We start from the raw sequence: 19,827 nt of genomic DNA, 5'->3' as shown, positions 1-19,827 counted from the left end.
ACAGCAGGGTGAGCACGAAGGCCACTCTCGAATCCTCTGTGCAGAAAGTCTGAGGCTGAAGGGCAAAAAAACATAGAGCATTTGGTCAAGAAAGCTCTACAATAGTTTGGCTCACCCGAATATCTCTCAGGCGTCGGTAAACGGGGCTCTGACGGACGATTAGGTGTGGGAGGAGTGGGGGGAACAGGCGGTGGGGTTGGCGCAGCGGGCGTCGCAAGTTGTTGTATTTGCTGGGTGAGCCCTGACACCTGCGTCACCAACGCTTGCACCGCTCTACCGGTCGCGGCAAGATGCTCCTCCTGCCGTTCCATGCGAGCAGTGCTGTGAGCGAAATAATCCGCGAGCTCGGGGTTGCTTGCTGCCTCCATCGTGGTCAGATCGTTCTGTGACGGCAAGTAATCGAGGAGACAATAGCAAGTAAAACTGGAGTTTATTAGACAATATATCCAGACTCAGAGCGTGTAGGAAGAAACCGGGAACAGACACAGTCAATGCAGAGTTCTCACGGTCCTCAGGGAAACTCAGGGTGTGATGCAGAAGAATCTAACGATCCTCAGAGAGAGCTCAGGGTGCGTCGGTAACGCAGGCTTGCGTGGGTAACTCAGGGTAGCAAGGTCAGATGAGGTGAATTCCCGGTGAAGACAAGACGTGAGGAGTGAAGACAATCTGCAATGACGAACATCCAAACGGAACTCAGGCTGGAAACACAAGGAGACGAGGAACCGGAACTGAACGGGGAACATCCACAAGACAACGATCTGACAAACACCAGATCACCTGCCACTGATTATCCCGGAGAATAATCAGCGACCACGCCCACACGCTCATACACACACAAACACAACACGCAAGGAAGAGTCAATGAATTCATCAACCGTGACAAATCTTCACCTGAATCTTCAACAGCTGAATGTAAATCAGGAGTTGCGATGGTTGATGGAAGAACATTCATTATTGACACGCCTGGAATCTTTGACACACGTCTTGATGAGGAAATCATCAAATTTGAGATCATTAGATCCATTATTGAATGTGCTCCTGCTGTTGATGCCTTTGTCATCGTTATAAAAGTTCAAAGGTGCACAGGACAGGAAATACAGATTCTGGATAAAATAGTTGAATGGTGTGGAGAGGATACCTTTAAACATGCAGTGGTTTTATTCACTCATGGTGAAGATCTAGAAGATCAAAGCATCGAGGAATTTGTGAAGAAGAGTCCAAAACTGCAGGAGCTTGTTGATAAATGTGGAGGCCGCTGTCACGTTATTGACAATAAACACTGGAATGACTGTCAATTAGGCTACAGGAACAACAGGGTTCATGTGAAAAATATGCTGGAGACCATCGACAAGATGGTGAAAGAGAACGGCTGCTACACCAATGAGCTGATGTCAAGTGTAGAGGAAGACATTCAAGACGAGATGAATGGTATGGACACTATTCTTTTGACTCCAGAAGAGAAGCGAGAGGCTGCGAAGAAGAATGTTTATAAAAAATATCTCATTAGGTTTGCAGGAGTGGCTACAGGGACTCTGGTTGGTGCTTTTATGGGCATCGGTGTTGCAGTTGGATCTGTTGTGGCTTTACTGAAAGCGGCTAAATTCAAAGACGTATTTAAAGCAATAGCCACATCTGTTACTGCTGCAAGCACATTAGCAGATAAAGCAGCAGTGGCAGCAGGAGCATGAGCAGCAGAAACAGGAACAGCAGCAGTGGCGGGAGTGGTGGAGGCAGCAGCAGCAGCAGGAACAGCAGGAGCAGCAGCAGTAGCGGTGGAGGCAGGGATAGTAACAGGAACAGGAGCAGGAACAGCAGGAGGAGCAGCAGCAGTAGCGGTGGAGGCAGGAGTTGCTGCAGGCGCTGGCATCAGAGCAGCAGCTGGTACAGGGATCGCTGCAGGCATCATATTAGGAACTGCAGCTCTTGCAGGAGCGATCGGAGGAGGAATCACTGGATACAAAGCAGCAGAAGAAGCTGATTCTGTGCTTGACGCCATTAAGATGGCAGCCAAAGCTAACCGTGAGAATGCAAAAGGGGTTGTTAAAAAGGCAGAACAACTGCCTTCTAATGTTTATAAGAAGCTTCAATAGAATTCTTCATTATGAATGAAATACAACAAACTGCTGTTGTAAATTCAATATTTCCATTTATATTTTATGCAGCTGTACAGCTGTATGCACTGTGTACTCAGACTGAAACTATTTCTTTGCCAAAATTTGAGCAGTTATTATGTCTTCCATTATATTTCTGACTGACTTTGATATTGATAATGATATTGACTGACTCAGCAATGCCAATCATCAGTGAATTATCCATTCTTGGTTGTTTCTCTCCAGTTAATTGGCCAAGCGCATTTGCAATACTGTCTGAATCTATTTGCATTCAAACAGCACTGGATGAAAGGGATATTTGCCTGCAAAAACACTATGTTTGACACAGCATTATTAAACATACACTCTAAAAATCTTTCAGTGATTGCTTGATTTGGACATATACCAAACTAAACGGCTAAATATCCAACAGTTAATTTTACCTAAAATGAGCACGTTATCCATTTTTTTTTCATGAGCATTTTGCATCGCACAACCAAATTGTATGTTTAAGATATGCTTCATATTTGTGTTACATTTCAATTAACATATTTAAAGACAAAATAAAAATGATATTGATCAGTTTCAATATACTCAGTATACTCAATATTCTTCATCTTTCACAAGTTGAACACAATTAATCATACAAACAGGGAAATCTATATTTTTGAAAAGCAATAATGCAGTGATAGTTACACATGTTTGTATGCGTTTTTAGTGGATTACTCATATATTGTTTTTTTATTGGTTTCTTACAATTATTTGAGTTACGTTACTTTTTAGTGTACTAATTTTTAAGTCATCATGATACTAAATGTAGTTATTCAGATTTACTTTAATTTTTACTTACAATTACTTAATTCATAAGGTATAAGGTAACATAAGGTTTAAGGTTTATAGTTATGAAGACATGATCTTGCTAATCCTAACCTTTCTGAGCCTGTTTATGTTAAAATGGTTTTGCGTGTGCCTGTAATTACTAGTGACTGTTTAATTTAGTTCATGTCCCAAACACATTTTATTATCTGCACCTCTGGCGCAGCTACAAAAAGAAGAGCATGCAGGCTCTGATGGTGGCATACAATGACTCTCTGAGAATGCTATTGCAGGTACCGCGCGGCACAGCAGTGCAAGTGAGATGTTTATTAACAGTGGAATAAGATCTTGTGCAGCTGGCATTAGGCCTGCATCAGTCAAACTGTATTGTACAAGCTTTGGTCTGTCCGAGGAAAAGCTCGGTCAGGTTTACTTCAAGAATCTGGAAGCACTGGCGCTCCTGCTTATACAATATGTGTATGTTGCCGGCTGACCGCTTTCTGTCAAAGGAATGAAAGGTCCAAAACACAGGCAAACTTAAATTTAGGGTCTTTTATTTCCGACTGTGACCATAGGGACACAGCATTAACAATAGCTTTGGCTTTTTGGGGTTGAAAATGTTTTAGAAACCAGAGCAGGACAAAAATAAATGTAAAAGACAAAAAAACTGGAATTAGTTTCCACTCTTAAGTCTATGAATTTTGCAAAAGTACAAAACAAAGCAAAAAAAACCATAAATGTGGCTTTTCTTTAAGGATAGCAAAGAAAACAACGGTAGTGGACTTTAGACCCTCTGAAAATACAAACAATACACAATTCAACATGCACGTCAGAGTTACATATTTCACAATACTTGCATGAAATGTATAAAAAACTTCCATATCAAAGAAATCAACTCACTCTGTATCGATGAACACAATTTGGATCTCACAGAGGGCCTATTCAGCACTATTTCTCCCCTCTGTATTTAACAAGAAATATATCACTTAACTGTTACACAATAAACAATTATACACATATTACTCATTACAGAACAGGCAAGTAAATAAAACAAACTTACGCTTTATGATTAGTCAATAAACCGTGTTTTTGACACGAGGAGAAACACTTCACGGATCACGATCAATCGTCATCAGTCATACATCACAACTCAATCACATCGATGTTCTTCTCACCAACTCAATATTGGGATAATACAAGTGAATATTTCACCCTCTTGGTGTTTTATCCAACTATTACTTGTATTCGAAAGCACAGATGATGCAATACACACTCTGTTAACCGCGCTACTACAGCTCTAACTCTCGTGAGACTAACTTCCAGACGAGATCTCACCCACCGAAATCTTAAAGGGCCAGCGTCATAATTTAACAGAAAGGAACAGGTATCTGTATACATCATTCACACATTACTAGTACTATATGACATTGATCCCCATTACACATTTACATGTAATAACTTTTTCCTTCCCCCGGTTACACTCTCCCCTGCTTATAGTCAACGTCCTCGGTGACTAGTAACTCTGCTCATTCCTCAAGCCCCCCCTGGAGTCTTCCTGAAGTGTAAAGAACCATACCCGCCAACACCTGGGAAAGCACATCAGGGCTCAAAGTCATTGAACTACAAGCTGATTTAGGTAATCTATTTGGATTACTGTGTACCCCAGCTGTTGCTCTCTGTGTCTTACGCGGCTCAGGACATGGTATCTTTAGCTGAGTGCTACTTTCTTTTTTCCTTCTAGGTGCAGGTACAGGCTCCAACACCGACGCTTCGACAGGTAAGTCAATATCTTCTGACTCTAATTCAACAGACTCAGGGTCTACTTCCAGAGTTTCATGAGGAGCCTCATTACTCTTGAACCTCGAAACAGAAGCCTCATCAATTTCCTCCCTCTGATCTCCAGTACTACTACAAGGTTCAACAACTTGTGGTTCTTGTACTTCCAGTGTTGGATTAAGCACTGGTTCTTCCCTTGGACATCGGACTTCTTCCACCAACACACACTCTACATCCAGTGATGGCATCTCCATCTCCAAAACTGGGGTAGGTATATCCTTAATAACAGGTGGTTTCCGAATCCTTGGTGCTGGCACCGGAACCTTATTCATGTGAGGTCTGAGATTGGATCGGTGTACCCTTCTTATTGGTCCTCCTTCTATAGGCTCTACCGCATACGTCGATCCTTGGACCTCTATCACTTTATACACAGTAGATGACCAGGCGTCTTGGATTTTGTTCCTCCCAGGAGGTCGATGGCGCAGGTACACACACTGTCCAACCTCCACTGCTGGGCAATACACTTTCTCTTCTTGCTGTGCCACTCTCTCTGCTGCTTTCCTCTCCGTATACTCTTTTGCTCGGACATGTGCATCCAGGAGTCTTTCCTTGTGTGCGTCCAGCCAGTCTTGCCCCGAGACAGCATCTGGTTCTTGTCCCAGCAAAGCATCGATCGGAAGATGGGGTTGAATGCCAAACAGCAAATGGTATGGGGAATAGCCTGTGGAGGAATGTGGTGTCACATTATAGGCATACACAAGCTCTGCTAGGTGCTCCGGCCATTTGCGTTTTTTCTCTGGTGGGAGCGTTCGTAGGAGATCATGGAGAGTTCTATTGAACCTCTCGCACTGTGGGTTTCCTTGAGGGTGATGTGGTGTGGTGCGAGTTTTCTTTACTCCGTAGAGCTTGCAAAGCTCAGCAATGACAGCGCTCTCAAAATTTCTACCCTGGTCGGAATGCAGGCGTTGTGGCACTCCATACTTTAAAAACCATTCCTTTAGGAGGATCTTAGCAGTAGTTTCCGCCTTTTGGTCACGGGTAGGGAATGCCTGACTAAATTTGGTGAATACGTCCGTCACCACAAGGACATTTTCACGGCCATCTGTAGCTGGCTCTAGAGTGGTAAAATCTACTGCAACAACTTCCAGTGGTTGGGAAGCTAAGAATGGTGTCCAGGGTGCTTGGATTTTAGGCTGCGGCATCTTTGCCAACACACACCGCTGACAATTTTTCACCCACTTTTCCACATCCTCGTACATACCCCCCCAAAAACACCTCGGTTTTAACAAGCTCAGGGTTCGTTCTATTCCTTGATGCCCCAATTGGTCATGGACGCTTTTCAGAACCTGTTCAGTCAAGCATGTAGGTAACAGTATCTGGTGGCACTCCCCATTGTGAACATCTTCAACTACACGATACAGGAGACCTTCTTTCTCCTTGATTTTCTTCCACTGTTTCAATAGGGACAGCACAGGTTTGGACAACTCTATTCTCTCCTGGTAAGTTGGTTTTCTTCTTCTGCTCCAGAACTTTCTAAAGACACAGAGAGTCGGATCGGACTCCTGAAACTGGCGAAGGTCTGCTTTTGAGTATCCCGGCAAGGTAGGGATATTCTCACAGTCAACACTGTCCTCATCTGCAGTGGACGCCTGCATCTGCCGAACTTTGCCACACTCAATCCCTGCGGCCACCAGATCAGGTCCCAAGGCTGTTCCAGTTCTAAGTGAGTTACAGATGGCAACACAGTCGTCATACTCCATGTCCTCACTTTCAGGCTCCACCTCATCCAATCCTGGTCTTCTCGAGAGTGCATCCGCTGCTGTGTTGCATCGCCCAGGACGGTACTTCACATCGAAATCGAAAACAGCAAGTTGAGCTGCCCATCGCTGCTCAATGGCCCCTAGCTTGGCAGTTGTAAGGTGACAGAGGGGATTGTTGTCAGTAATGATGGTGAACCTTGATCCCAACAGGTAACTCCGGAATTTTTCTGTCACCGCCCACTTGAGGGCCAACAGCTCCAACTTCATACTGCTATAATTACGATCATTCCGCTCCGCCCCACGTAGCCTCCTGCTCGCATATGCTATCACAGTCTTTTTCCCTTTCTGATGCTGGTATAAGACGGCACCCAACCCAAGCTTGCTAGCGTCTGTCTCCAAAACAAACGGGAGGGTGAAATCAGCATATCCCAACGTCGGTGCACTAGTCAACTTTTCTTTGAGTTGCACAAAGGCTGACTGACAAAGGGGAGACCAAGAGTCCTTAAACAGCTGATCTGTCCTGCAAGGACTATTCCCTCGAAGACAAGCATTGACTGTGTCATGCAGCGGACCAGCAACCTGGGAAAAACCCTCTATAAATCTGCGGTAATAACTGCAGAAGCCCAGGAATGATCTGAGATCTTTAAGGGTGCTAGGTGTTGGCCACTGCGCTACCGCACTTACTTTGTCCGGGTCTGCGCTCACTCCCTGAGCTGAGACTTGATGTCCAAGAAACCTGACCTCCGGCTGCAAGAAGTGACATTTCTCCACCTTGACTTTTAGCCCAGTATCTCTCAGCCTTTTGAACACCGTTTCCAGTCTCACCAGATGATCTGTGAAGGTAGACGAGTACACTAGCAAGTCGTCTAGGTAGACAAGGGCGATGTGAAAAACCAGGTCACTCATGATAGACTGCATGAGGCGCTGGAAAGTGGCAGGGGCATTGCAAAGCCCGAAAGGCATACGGCAATACTCATATAGCCCGAACGGAGTTACAAATGCAGTCTTGTGGCAGTCTTTCTCATGTACAGCAACTTGATGATAGCCACTGGCCAGGTCTATCGTCGAAAAGATCTCTGCTCCCCCCAAGGCATCCAGACTCTCATCTATGCGTGGTAACGGGAAAGCATCACGTCTGGTCTTAGCGTTTAATTTCCTGTAGTCCACACAAAGTCTGAGACTCCCATCAGTCTTGCGCACCAGCACAATTGGTGAGGCGTAAGAACTGGAACTCTCGTGGATGACACCTTTTCTGAGCAACTTGGAAATATGTTCCCTGACTTCTTCAAACTGGTTCGGAGGTATGCGTCGGTATGGTTGGACAACTGGAGTATCATCTACTAAAGGGATCTCATGCTTCACCCTGTCCGTGTACCCTAGGTCCTCTTCACAGACTGCAAACACATCAGCATATCTCCTCAAAAGTTCAACTAGCTCCGTCTGTTGCTCTGACGTACCTCCTATCCGTAGTCTATCTAGCAGGTGTCTCATGTCACTGTCAGGATCTTGTCTAACTTCTTGATCAACGGACATGTCTTCTTGATCAGCTGACATGCGATGAAACCTCACTTCACAGGGGTTACTCTCCACGCATTGACAATGGCTAAGTACACCCACCGGAGTCTTGGGAAGCAACCAAACATTATCCGATGAAAAATTTACCAACTGGACTGGAAAAACATGACTATGAGGGGGCACTAAGGTCGGAACTGGGACCAACTCACCCGGCAAGGATCTGTTTCCTGGCTCTAACAATGCCCAAGCATCATTGTCCGCTGGTCTCTTGTGGACCCTGACATAGACCGTGGCAACAGAGGCGGCGGGTACATATGCTTTGCGTCTGCCACTTACTCTGGCTATTGACACCTTTTCAACGAGCTCCACCTCCTGTACTCGCTGGAAAGCTTCCCTCCAAACAGAGTCCAATTTACCTCCCAGAGTGTTATCAAACTCAGAAAGAACAAGCTGTCTGCATCTCTGAGCTATATTCATTCCTATTATGCCTGGTGGGGTTGCGTCGGGCTCTGGACCACCCTCGTCCCTTACTATTAGGAATCCACATTCCGGTATGGTCAGTCCCATAACTTTGATATCTAATTCCACATATCCAAGGTACGGTAAAGGTAGTTTGTTGGCTGCTGTTATCTTTAGCCACTTAGCTGTACAGTGAATATCTTGATCCTCACCATGGAGGTGCTCTCTGAAAAAACTCTCAGTAAGTGTGCTCACGTTACTTCCTGTGTCTAATAAACAACGAGCAGGCTCACCACCAATGCAGATACTAACCTCTGGACATGTGCCTACTGCACGCTCAAGAAACCTTTCCTTAGTCAATGGGTTACTGTTTGAGCCTTCAGGCTTACCTCGCATTACTCGGCTCACTGCAATGGAGGGACACCGTTTCCCGGTACCGCAGACATTGAGGCAGAACTGGACGCAGCCTTTGAGCCATGTGGTGCTGTGCAGTTTCGAGCTAAGTGTCCTATTCCTTCACATCTTAGACAGATTGGCTGACCATCGCCGGTATACCTTGGCCTGAATTTTGGTTTTGTGCTCTTGTCAGGGACAACATTGGCTTTCTGCATGGTAAGTTCACGTACTGCACTGGTAAGCTCACCAATAGCTTTGCCTTGCTGAGCGATAACTTTAACCACTTCCTGAAGAGTTACAGCCAGCTCGGTGGGCACTGTACCGCCCGAGTTTGCCTGCTCTGATATCTCAACCGGCCCTGCACCCACAATTTTCCTACTTCGAGCAACATTGGCACTGTGAGGTTTGTCTTCCATGCACCACATCATAGCCTCCTCACGGATGTCAAACAACGTACAGTGTGGCCGCTCCCTCACAAACCTGCGCAGTTCTCTGCGAAGGGTAGAGTCTCGCACCCCTTCAATGAACTGGTCTCTGAGAGCTAGCTGTGGGTCAGACACAACATGAGAGGACTGTTGGAGAGCAGCATTTAAAAGCTGAGACAAAGCATGGGAAAAGTCGCGAAAATCTTCCCCATCTGATTGTCTGCGTGCATAAAATGCATGTAACAGCTGTGGTGTTGTGCGTTTTTCTCTAAAAGCTCCCCTTAAATAAGAAAACAGCTCCTGAGGTTGTTTTATCTCTCCCCCCATACACAGCTTAATCTCATCCAAGGCTGAACCTCTCAAATGAGAAAGAATAAAGTCTACCTGATCCTCACTGTTTAAACCCCGTACTCGAATGACTCGTTCAATTTCATCAATAAACTCATCTACGGTTTGGTTATCCTTACAACAGTCACCACTGAAAGGAACAATTTGACGCTCACGTGGAATGTATACATAGGATCTGGTATTAGCATTACTCATGTTGGCAAGAACAGACAGTACTTGGTCATGTTTTTGACCCAGCTCTGAAATCTGAGACTGGAGCTGTGCCACCGGGTTACCTGCATCACCATAGTCCACAGCCTCTGCCCCATCCACATTGTGGCTAGGTCCAGCTTGAGCGTTGAGCACACTTGGGTCCTCGTCCTGGTCCATGTTCTGATGCAGTCTCTGGCTCAGAACACACCACTGTCACACACAACAGTAAAAGTTTGCACGCACAGGTTTACTTGAAGTTATCCGCCTTGCGTCGACTTCTTCACTCTCTACGACAGCGTGAGCGCCCTCCTGCTTTCGGAACACCAATGCCTTGCTCCCTCAACGTCTCTCCAGACACGCCACGCCACTCGTTGTAGACCCTCCTGGTGATGGCTCTAAACTCCTCTTCACCACTACCGTTGTATATCAGTATGCCACAAAACCCAAATAAACCCCCAAATGCTAGCAAGGAGACCCCACTCCTGGTACCAAAAAGTGTTGCCGGCTGACCGCTTTCTGTCAAAGGAATGAAAGGTCCAAAACACAGGCAAACTTAAATTTAGGGTCTTTTATTTCCGACTGTGACCATAGGGACACAGCATTAACAATAGCTTTGGCTTTTTGGGGTTGAAAATGTTTTAGAAACCAGAGCAGGACAAAAATAAATGTAAAAGACAAAAAAACTGGAATTAGTTTCCACTCTTAAGTCTATGAATTTTGCAAAAGTACAAAACAAAGCAAAAAAACCATAAATGTGGCTTTTCTTTAAGGATAGCAAAGAAAACAACGGTAGTGGACTTTAGACCCTCTGAAAATACAAACAATACACAATTCAACATGCACGTCAGAGTTACATATTTCACAATACTTGCATGAAATGTATAAAAAACTTCCATATCAAAGAAATCAACTCACTCTGTATCGATGAACACAATTTGGATCTCACAGAGGGCCTATTCAGCACTATTTCTCCCCTCTGTATTTAACAAGAAATATATCACTTAACTGTTACACAATAAACAATTATACACATATTACTCATTACAGAACAGGCAAGTAAATAAAACAAACTTACGCTTTATGATTAGTCAATAAACCGTGTTTTTGACACGAGGAGAAACACTTCACGGATCACGATCAATCGTCATCAGTCATACATCACAACTCAATCACATCGATGTTCTTCTCACCAACTCAATATTGGGATAATACAAGTGAATATTTCACCCTCTTGGTGTTTTATCCAACTATTACTTGTATTCGAAAGCACAGATGATGCAATACACACTCTGTTAACCGCGCTACTACAGCTCTAACTCTCGTGAGACTAACTTCCAGACGAGATCTCACCCACCGAAATCTTAAAGGGCCAGCGTCATAATTTAACAGAAAGGAACAGGTATCTGTATACATCATTCACACATTACTAGTACTATATGACATTGATCCCCATTACACATTTACATGTAATAACTTTTTCCTTCCCCCGGTTACATGTAAATAATGTATGATGTAACTTTTATTACTATTATTTTCACTATGGACCGGGATTCTGTGTACTTAATAAAGATTAAAGATTGAATGAACATTTGTAATTGTTCTCTTTCTTTTTTGCTTTGTAGTTAAATAATTAGTCTTCAATAAACTCTTTGTTTTGACTGTGTCTCTCTGTCTGCTTCGTGGTCATTATGATCTCCACTGGACCAAACTGTTCTCTAACATCTCTAAGATCCTCTAAAAGGTCAATAGAACAAAAAGCTTCATAAAAAAAATAAATAAAAAAAAAACCTTTCACAACTCTATAAACCACAGCATTAAGTTAGTTTACATGAGGACATCTTTTGAACTTATGCTATTGTAACCAGGTTGAAATGATATCTTTACTTTTACGGTTGAAATGTCACCAAATCCTGAGGAACATTGTTTTCTTTGTTTAAGATCTGTTTTATTGCCAGTATTTATGCCTGAATGTTGTATTCAGATCATGGTGTTTGTTGTAGAGTGAGCTTTTGGTAGATTGACCTGTAGGGGGCAATCTAATGCAGTTTGACTTTGGCTTAAGAGTAGCAAAGAAGAACTTGTTAGTTAGACATGGATTACACCTGGCTGTTATCATGTGTACTGCTGGCTTTTGATGTCTCCGAAGTAAATGAACTTACTTGAATGGATTTGTCTCCTGCAAGTTATTACATTTTGGCGACGAGGATAAAAGCAAGAAAAGGAAATGCCTTGGAGAGAAGTGCTGGAAGGTGAAGAAGTTTAATCCATACAAGTTGGAGCTATGGAAAAGAAGATGGCCAACATGGTAGGAACAGTCACACCATTTGACAGTCAATCTCAGTCTTGGGAAGAATATTGTGAAATCTTGCAGCATTTTTTTTGTGGCCAATGAAATTACAGAAGCAGTCAAGCAAAGAGCTATATTGTTGAGCACTGTAGGAGGTCAAACATACAGTCTACTGAGGAATTTACTGAGCCCAGTTAAACCAGGAGCAAAGACATTTGATGAATTAGTGGATTTGCTTAAAGAGCATTTCAACCCAAAACCTAGTGAAATTGTACAGCGGTTTAAATTCAACTCAAGATCAAGAGAAGAAGGGGAAACTGTACTCGAGTATGTGGCAATTTTGAGGAAATTGGCTCATGATTGTAACTATGGAGAAAAATTGACAGAAATGCTTCGGGATAGACTGGTATGTGGCATAAATGATGACCGTATTCAACGTAGACTGTTGGCAGAAGTGGATTTAACCTTTGAAAAGGCTTTGAAAGTAGCTCAAGCAATGGAAATGGCCAATAAGGATGTGAGGGACTTGCAAGCTAAGCACTCAGAAACATCCATGTCAATGAGAGTGCATAAAATGGCAGTAAAGCAAGAAGAAAGTCAAAGCAGAGCATGTTACAGATGTGGAAGTTTGCAACATTTGGCCAATGAGTGCAGATTTGTTTCTGAGAAATGTCACAAATGTGGGAAACAAGGTCACATCATGAAAGTATGCAAATCAAAAAGTTCCACCAGAGACACAAACTTACAAGGGGGAGAAAGACGTAAGAGAGTTGTGACCAGAGGAGAACAGAGATCGTATTATGTGGGCAGAGACGAAAAAAGTGCATCTGATGAAGAGGGCATTTTTACAGTTCACAGTTTGAAGGAAACTGAGATTCCAAAGGTCGCCCCACTGACTATCACATTGGCTGTTAATGAGACAATAATACCTTTTGAAGTTGATACTGGTTGTGGTGTGACTGTGATGAATGGGTCAAATTTTTCCAAATTATGGACAAGGCATCAAATTCCAGAATTAAAGACCTGTTCTTTGAAGTTAAAAACCTATACTGGCCAAACTTTAACAGTGTTAGGTTCTGCGCAGGTGGAAGTTAAACATAAAGGAGTCATGAAGGAGTTACCGGTAGTGGTAGTACCTGGAACAGGACCCAATCTATTGGGTAGAGGATGGATTAAAGACTTGGGCATGGAATGGGAGGCCATACATAAAATTCAAGGGGTGGAAAATGTAACCTTGACTGAAGTGCTTAGCCAACATTCAGAGTTGTTTAAAGAGGAACTGGGTGAATTGAGAGGTCCACCAGCAAAGATTTATGTTGACAAGGAAGCAGTTCCCAGATTTTTCAAAGCCAGACCAGTTCCTTATGCAATGAAGACGAAAGTAGAGGCTGAAATAGAACGCCTGTTAAAAGAAAAAATCATAGAACCTGTTAAACACTCAGAATGGGCTGCACCTGTAGTGCCAGTCTTAAAGTCAGATAATACTGTACGACTATGTGGGGACTAGGGGTTTCATCAACTAGTCGACTAGCCGACTAGTCGACTGTCACAACCACTAGTCGGCGCTGTCGGCCCTAATCGACTAGTCGGAAAACAAAATGGCGTCAGGCGCTGAGGTACCTATGCGTCCAAAACGGTCAAGGTCATGGAGTGCAGTGTCACATTTGGTGCAATATAGATGGACACGCAAAACGGGACACATTCAGAATTAATAAACATTTAGTAAACTACAGAACAGCGCGAGTGGGAAATGGCGCACCTCACACGGGCAGGGCTACGAGAACGGACACTGCACTGGTGATATAAAACGCACACACACAGGTCTGTTAACTTAAGCGATACTTTTAAGGTTGTCTAATATTTTTCTGACTAACAAATTACTGACACAGTAGGCTAAAGGGTAGATTTAAAAAAAGAAAAACGAAATTTAAATAAAGAAAAAACAAAATTTAAATAAAGAAAAAACGAAATTTAGGCTAAATAAAACAAATGAAATTTAAATTAAGAAAAAACGAAATTTAAATAAAGAAAAAACGAAATTTAAAAAAGAAAAACGAAATTTAAATAAAGAAAAAACGAAATTTAAATAAAGAAAAACGAAATTAAGTTAAATTAAAAACGATAATAATTTAAATTAAAAACGAGATTAATTTAGATTGATAATAACGGGTAAAAAGACTAATACATTTTGTTTCTATTATTCTATTTTCCACAATGTCAAAGCAACGCAGCTTAACCGAAAACACTAGCTCAGGCATGCACTTCGGTCCATACAAACTCCGCTGTTCTGCACTCTAGCGGTTCGAGCCGCGCCTGAATCGCGTGTCTCACGCAGGCAGTGTGCAAACTCCAACCTGTTAAGCTGAGACGCTCACGCCACGCAGCCAGTGTGTCGCAGGTGATACAAAAATATAGTGGTTCAGTATAACCTACATCAAACTTGTATTGGCCTATATGCTTAAATGATATTTGCTTAAAGATGCAATGAAAAATGCACAGTTAAAACTATATGCAAAAAATATGTCGTGATGTTGACAATGTTATTGTCTGAGGCTAGCCATGTGGCAATGTTTATCTGCAACGTTCGCTGATGCGCGTGGTGTGGCAGTTCATAACAAGAATGTTTTAATTACAAGAATGTTTTAAATGAATGCTGCTGTTTTTGTATTAACACAAGAATAACTGATGAATTTATTTATTATGTTATTTCTGAATTTCAAACATACATTTCCAATAATTCACCAGAACTCCTTCCTCTGTCAATTTAATGAATAAATAATTTAACGACTAGTCGACTAGTCGTCGACTGTTATGCAAAACTAGTCGACTAGCAAAAATCAGTAGTTGTGAAACCCCTAGTGGGGACTATAAGTTAACAGTAAATCGAGTCTCAAAGTTGGAACAATATCCTATCCCTCGAATAGACGATTTGTTTGCCACACTGTCAGGTGGGCAAAAGTTTACTAACCTGGATATGAGCCATGCTTACCATCAGATTGCATTAGATGCAGAGTCCAAGAAATATGTCACAGTGAATACCCACAAGGGTCTGTTTACTTACCGTGTTTTACCCTTTGGAGTTTCTTCTAGTCCTGCCATCTTTCAGAGGACCATTGAGGGAGTACTGCAAGGTCTTCCGTATGTGGCAGTTTTCCTGGACGACATTCTGGTGACTGGTCGCAATGATGAGGAACATCTTCAAACGCTTGCCAGGGTATTGGAAAGATTGCAAGAAGCAGGACTGCGGTTGAAACGGAGCAAATGTTCCTTCATGGAAAAAGAGGTAACGTTCTTGGGTCATAAAGTAGATGAAACCGGTCTCCACCCCGTACCAGAAAAGGTGACTGCTATTCAAAACGCTCCATCACCAAAGAATGTGACAGAGTTGAAGGCCTATTTAGGACTATTAAACTACTATAATAAGTTCTTACCCAACTTGTCTACCGTTTTAGCCCCTGTGCACCAGTTGCTGCGGAAAGATGAAAAATGGAACTGGAAGGAGGAACAAGAGGTTGCTTTTGCTCAGTCCAAGAAAATGATCCAATCAGTACAAGTTCTGGTCCACTATGACCCCCAGAAGGATGTGATTTTATCATGTGATGCTTCTCCTTATGGCCTAGGTGCAGTTCTTTCACATAAGATGCCAGATGGGAGTGAGAGACCCATTGGATTTATGTCACGGACTTTGAATCAAGCTGAGCGGAATTATTCGCAGTTGGACAAAGAAGGGTTGGCCATCATGTTCGGCTTACAACGCTTCCATAAGTATTTGTATGGTCGTAAGTTTACTATAGTTACGGACCATAAACCCTTGTTGTCTTTATTTAATGAGTTAAAAGCTGTTCCTCAAATGTCATCTCCTAGGATCCAGCGATGGGCTGTGACACTAAGAGCCTATGAATATAACATCCTCTACAAGCCGGGCAAAGATCATGGAAACGCAGATGCTCTAAGTCGGTTACCATTGTCAATGGAATCGGACATTGAACAGGAGGAAAGAGTCCTGATGCTGGAGAATGCAGACGTAACCTTAATTACTGCCGAACAAGTGAGAGGGTGGACGCAAAAAGATCCGGTATTATCCAGGGTGAGAGAAATGGTGCAACGTGGTGGGCATGAATTAATTGGAGCAGAGTTTGATCCTTTTACATCACGAAAAGATGAATTAAGTGTACAGGATGGTTGTGTGCTCTGGGGGGCCAGAGTCATCATTCCCAGTGTGGGTAGACCAGAAGTCCTGAACCAACTTCATCAGTGCCACCCAGGAGTGTCCAGGATGAAAGCTATGGCCCGAAGTTATGTGTGGTGGCCTAAGCTAGATCAAGATGTTGAAAGGTTGGTTAAAACCTGTGGTCTGTGCCAACAGCATAGGAACGTTCCGGCTGTAGCCCCACTGCATCCTTGGAATTGGCCAGAAAAACCATGGCAAAGACTGCATGTAGATTATGCTGGACCATTCATGGGAAAAATGTTCTTGGTCTTGATTGATGCACATTCAAAGTGGATGGACGTGTATCCTGTGAACTCAGCCACATCTGCTGCCACCATTGAATGTTTACGTAAGAGTTTCAGCAACCAGGGTCTACCGGAACTTATTGTATCAGATAATGCTACTTGTTTTGTTAGTGTCGAAGTTAAAGAGTTCCTGAATAAAAACGGAGTACAGCATGTTACTTCTGCACCTTATCATGCTTCCAGTAATGGATTAGTGGAACGGGCTGTACAAATTCTGAAAGGCATGCTAAAAAAATGTGTGGAAGGCACAATTGCAACTAAATTGGCCCGAGTGTTATTCAGCTATAGGATTACTCCTCAGACCACCACCGGTCTCTCTCCAGCTGAACTGTTACAAGGACGGAAATTGCGGTGTTCTTTGGACTTTATGCATCCTGATTTGACGAGGAAGTTTCAGAAACAACAACTAAAGCAAAAAGCACATCATGATACGAAGGCCCGCGAACGCAGTTTTGGTGTCGGAGATCCAGTACTGGTTCGCAACTTTAGTTATGGACCGAAATGGATTCCGGGGGACATAGAGACTGTGACTGGACCACTTTCTTATAAAGTAATGCTGGGCGATGGGAGAGTGGTCCGAAGACATGTGGATCAAATTCATGGCCGACAGAAATTGCTTGTGAAGCTTTCAGGGGAGGAAATGGACGGTAAATCTCCTGATTTTGACATTTTTGACAACTCTGCTGCTGTATGCTCTAAAGAGACTGAGAAAACAGGGGCTGAGGACATTCTTGGGGAAGTTAATCCCCTTGAAGCAGATGGGGCTTCTTCTCCAACTGCTGAGATAATAACTGAAATGAACAAATCTGTTAGCCCTGTTGTGATTATGAGAAGGTCACAAAGAACCAGGAAATTGCCTGGTCATTTGAAAGATTATGAAATGAAGTAAAAAAAAAAAAAAAATTATGTAACTGTATTGTGATTACAGGATTGTAAAATGAAGTTCATAGTATGATGATTATATTGTAAACTTGGGGGGAAGGGGATGTTGTAGAGTGAGCTTTTGGTAGATTGACCTGTAGGGGGCAATCTAATGCAGTTTGACTTTGGCTTAAGAGTAGCAAAGAAGAACTTGTTAGTTAGACATGGATTACACCTGGCTGTTATCATGTGTACTGCTGGCTTTTGATGTCTCCGAAGTAAATGAACTTACTTGAATGGATTTGTCTCCTGCAAGTTATTACAGTGTTAATACCTGTACCGTCACTTTAAGAGGTTGCAGGCCTTGTGTCGTCATTTATGCGCTTCTTTCAGTCTGCGCTAGGCCAGCTGAGAGGAGGTAATGTATTATTTTGCACGTCAGTTTTAAACACTTATTTCAGTTTTTGGACGATACAAACCTTGTTTTATTCATGTATAAATATTAGTTTTGAGGTTGTGAACATGCAGTTAATGTGTCAATCGAATATAAACCTTGTAAACAGACTTTTTGCAAGCTTTAAAGTAAAGTTAGACATGTTTCCACGTGCTAGTCTACAGGGTTTTCTGTGTGTTTATCTGCTAACAGGAGCTTGAGATCTGTGTGGAGGAGACTGCATGTAACAGCCTTATGAATATTTTTGTGATTTGTACAGGTATGTGTATAATGTTCATTATTATTCATCTGGCATACTTACATTGGTTTTATTAAGAATGTAAAATAAATTCATGTCAATTACATTGAGCATTTTATAATTTATTTAATTCATTTTCACATTTTTATTTAAAAGTATTTTTGTTGATAATACTAAAAGTTTTATCAGTCATGTATGTATGTGCAGTCTGCGCTAGGCCAGCTGAGAGGAGGAGCTTGAGATCTGTGTGGAGGAGACTGCATGTAACAGCCTTATGAATATTTTTGTGATTTGTACAGACAAATCCACTGTTCTGCCTTCATTAAAAGAGCAACCAGCAGTTGGTCGTGGTCCGGGTCCTTTCTTCACTCGTTACAACACGAACACAACGCAGAACATACAAGGGTTAATGGACGTGCATCCGATATAACATAAAACTGTTAAAGACAAGGCACGCCCGTTACAATGGTGCCGTGACTCTTCAAGGATTGGTCTGAAGATCGACATCAGCTCGTTCGCCGTGGGAAGCTGCATTCACTCGCCTTTTACCGTGGTCAGGTGTTCCCTTGGACTGCAACCTGATGTTTATTTTTTTGTCTTCTTCAATATAACAGCATTTAAGAGAGTGCTTTACTGATGTGCAATTGATTACTGATTGATGTGATTATCTAGATCTGTTTTTTTTTGGTGCTCTTCCGGTTTAACCATTAAGATTTTATTTTATTGGCTATTTTTTTTTACTCTCATATTTTTTTTTTACTCTCATATTTTTTTTTTTCTTTCTGTGTATGGAGTGACTGAAATATGGCAGAGGGTTACACATATTTTGTTGAGGGTGATGTTAACGATGCTGAGCGTGACTCTATCGAGGACCAGTTTGGTGTGGGGAGGGGTTTGTTCTTTCGACCTTTAGAATCCAGAACACCAGGGCCTAGTGTCACAGTGTTACACACCCCACAGCTTACCTCTACATGTTATGTAGATCGTGCCATGCCTAGCCAAGTCGAGCAGAATCCAGACTTAGGCTCACTCATTACACAGTTAGCTGAGAAGCTAGGTGAGTCCATTACAGCTAAGCTACAATCTGACAGGTGCACACACAACACCAGGACTCCTGTACAGCCCTCAGAGATGACATTGCCTAACGTCAAGGTTGTCATGCAGTCAGATGTAAGAGAGCCTCCTATATTCAGAGGTGATAGCTCAGACAAATTCACAGTTCGTGAGTGGGGAAATCTTATGACTCTGTATTTAAAGAAGCAAGCTATTCCAGTTCATGAGCATTCACAGGAAGTCCTGGCAAAGCTTATTGGCAAAGCAGGGGATGTGGTGAGGATAAAGCTGCGTAACAACACATCTATTGACCATGCTGCAAATCCCCACGTGATTTTCGATATTCTGAAACAACACTTTAGCGAAAATGTTCTCAACATAATTTTCAGTGGCCTGGTCACCTTGACGAAGACGTAAGAGAGCAACTGCTGGGTTCATGGTCGGTCAAGTATTCTGTAAAGGATCCACTGGAGGGAAGCTTATTGAGAACCCAGTTTATTTAAACAAAACAAGATTAAACATAAAACAAAGGTGCGGCGTGAAACAAAACCGTGGACATAAACACAAACATAGACTTACACAACAGTGGACTACAGAAAACAATACTTGACCAAGACACATTGCAAACATGAGGGCTTAAAT

At 42.7% G+C, this 19,827-nt stretch overlaps 1 protein-coding gene and 1 long non-coding RNA gene across 2 annotated transcripts in view; both read left to right on the top strand.

Annotated features, from left to right (window-relative positions):
* Positions 1-19,827, top strand: part of LOC309492584 — a 335,811-nt gene that overhangs the window by 103,455 nt on the left and 212,529 nt on the right. The window lies entirely within an intron of this gene.
* On the top strand, positions 915-2,177 carry LOC309492937 (uncharacterized protein). The gene is made up of 2 exons (XM_082161974.1): positions 915-1,686; positions 1,735-2,177. Exons 1-2 carry the CDS (start codon positions 930-932, stop codon positions 2,088-2,090), a joined length of 1,113 nt encoding a protein of 370 aa, XP_082018100.1. The 5' UTR covers positions 915-929; the 3' UTR covers positions 2,091-2,177.

This window comes from Leuciscus leuciscus (genome assembly GCF_965113295.1).
Source record: "Leuciscus leuciscus genome assembly, chromosome: 2".
Classification (NCBI taxonomy): domain Eukaryota; kingdom Metazoa; phylum Chordata; class Actinopteri; order Cypriniformes; family Leuciscidae; genus Leuciscus; species Leuciscus leuciscus.
This window is presented reverse-complemented; position numbering and strand designations above follow the sequence as displayed.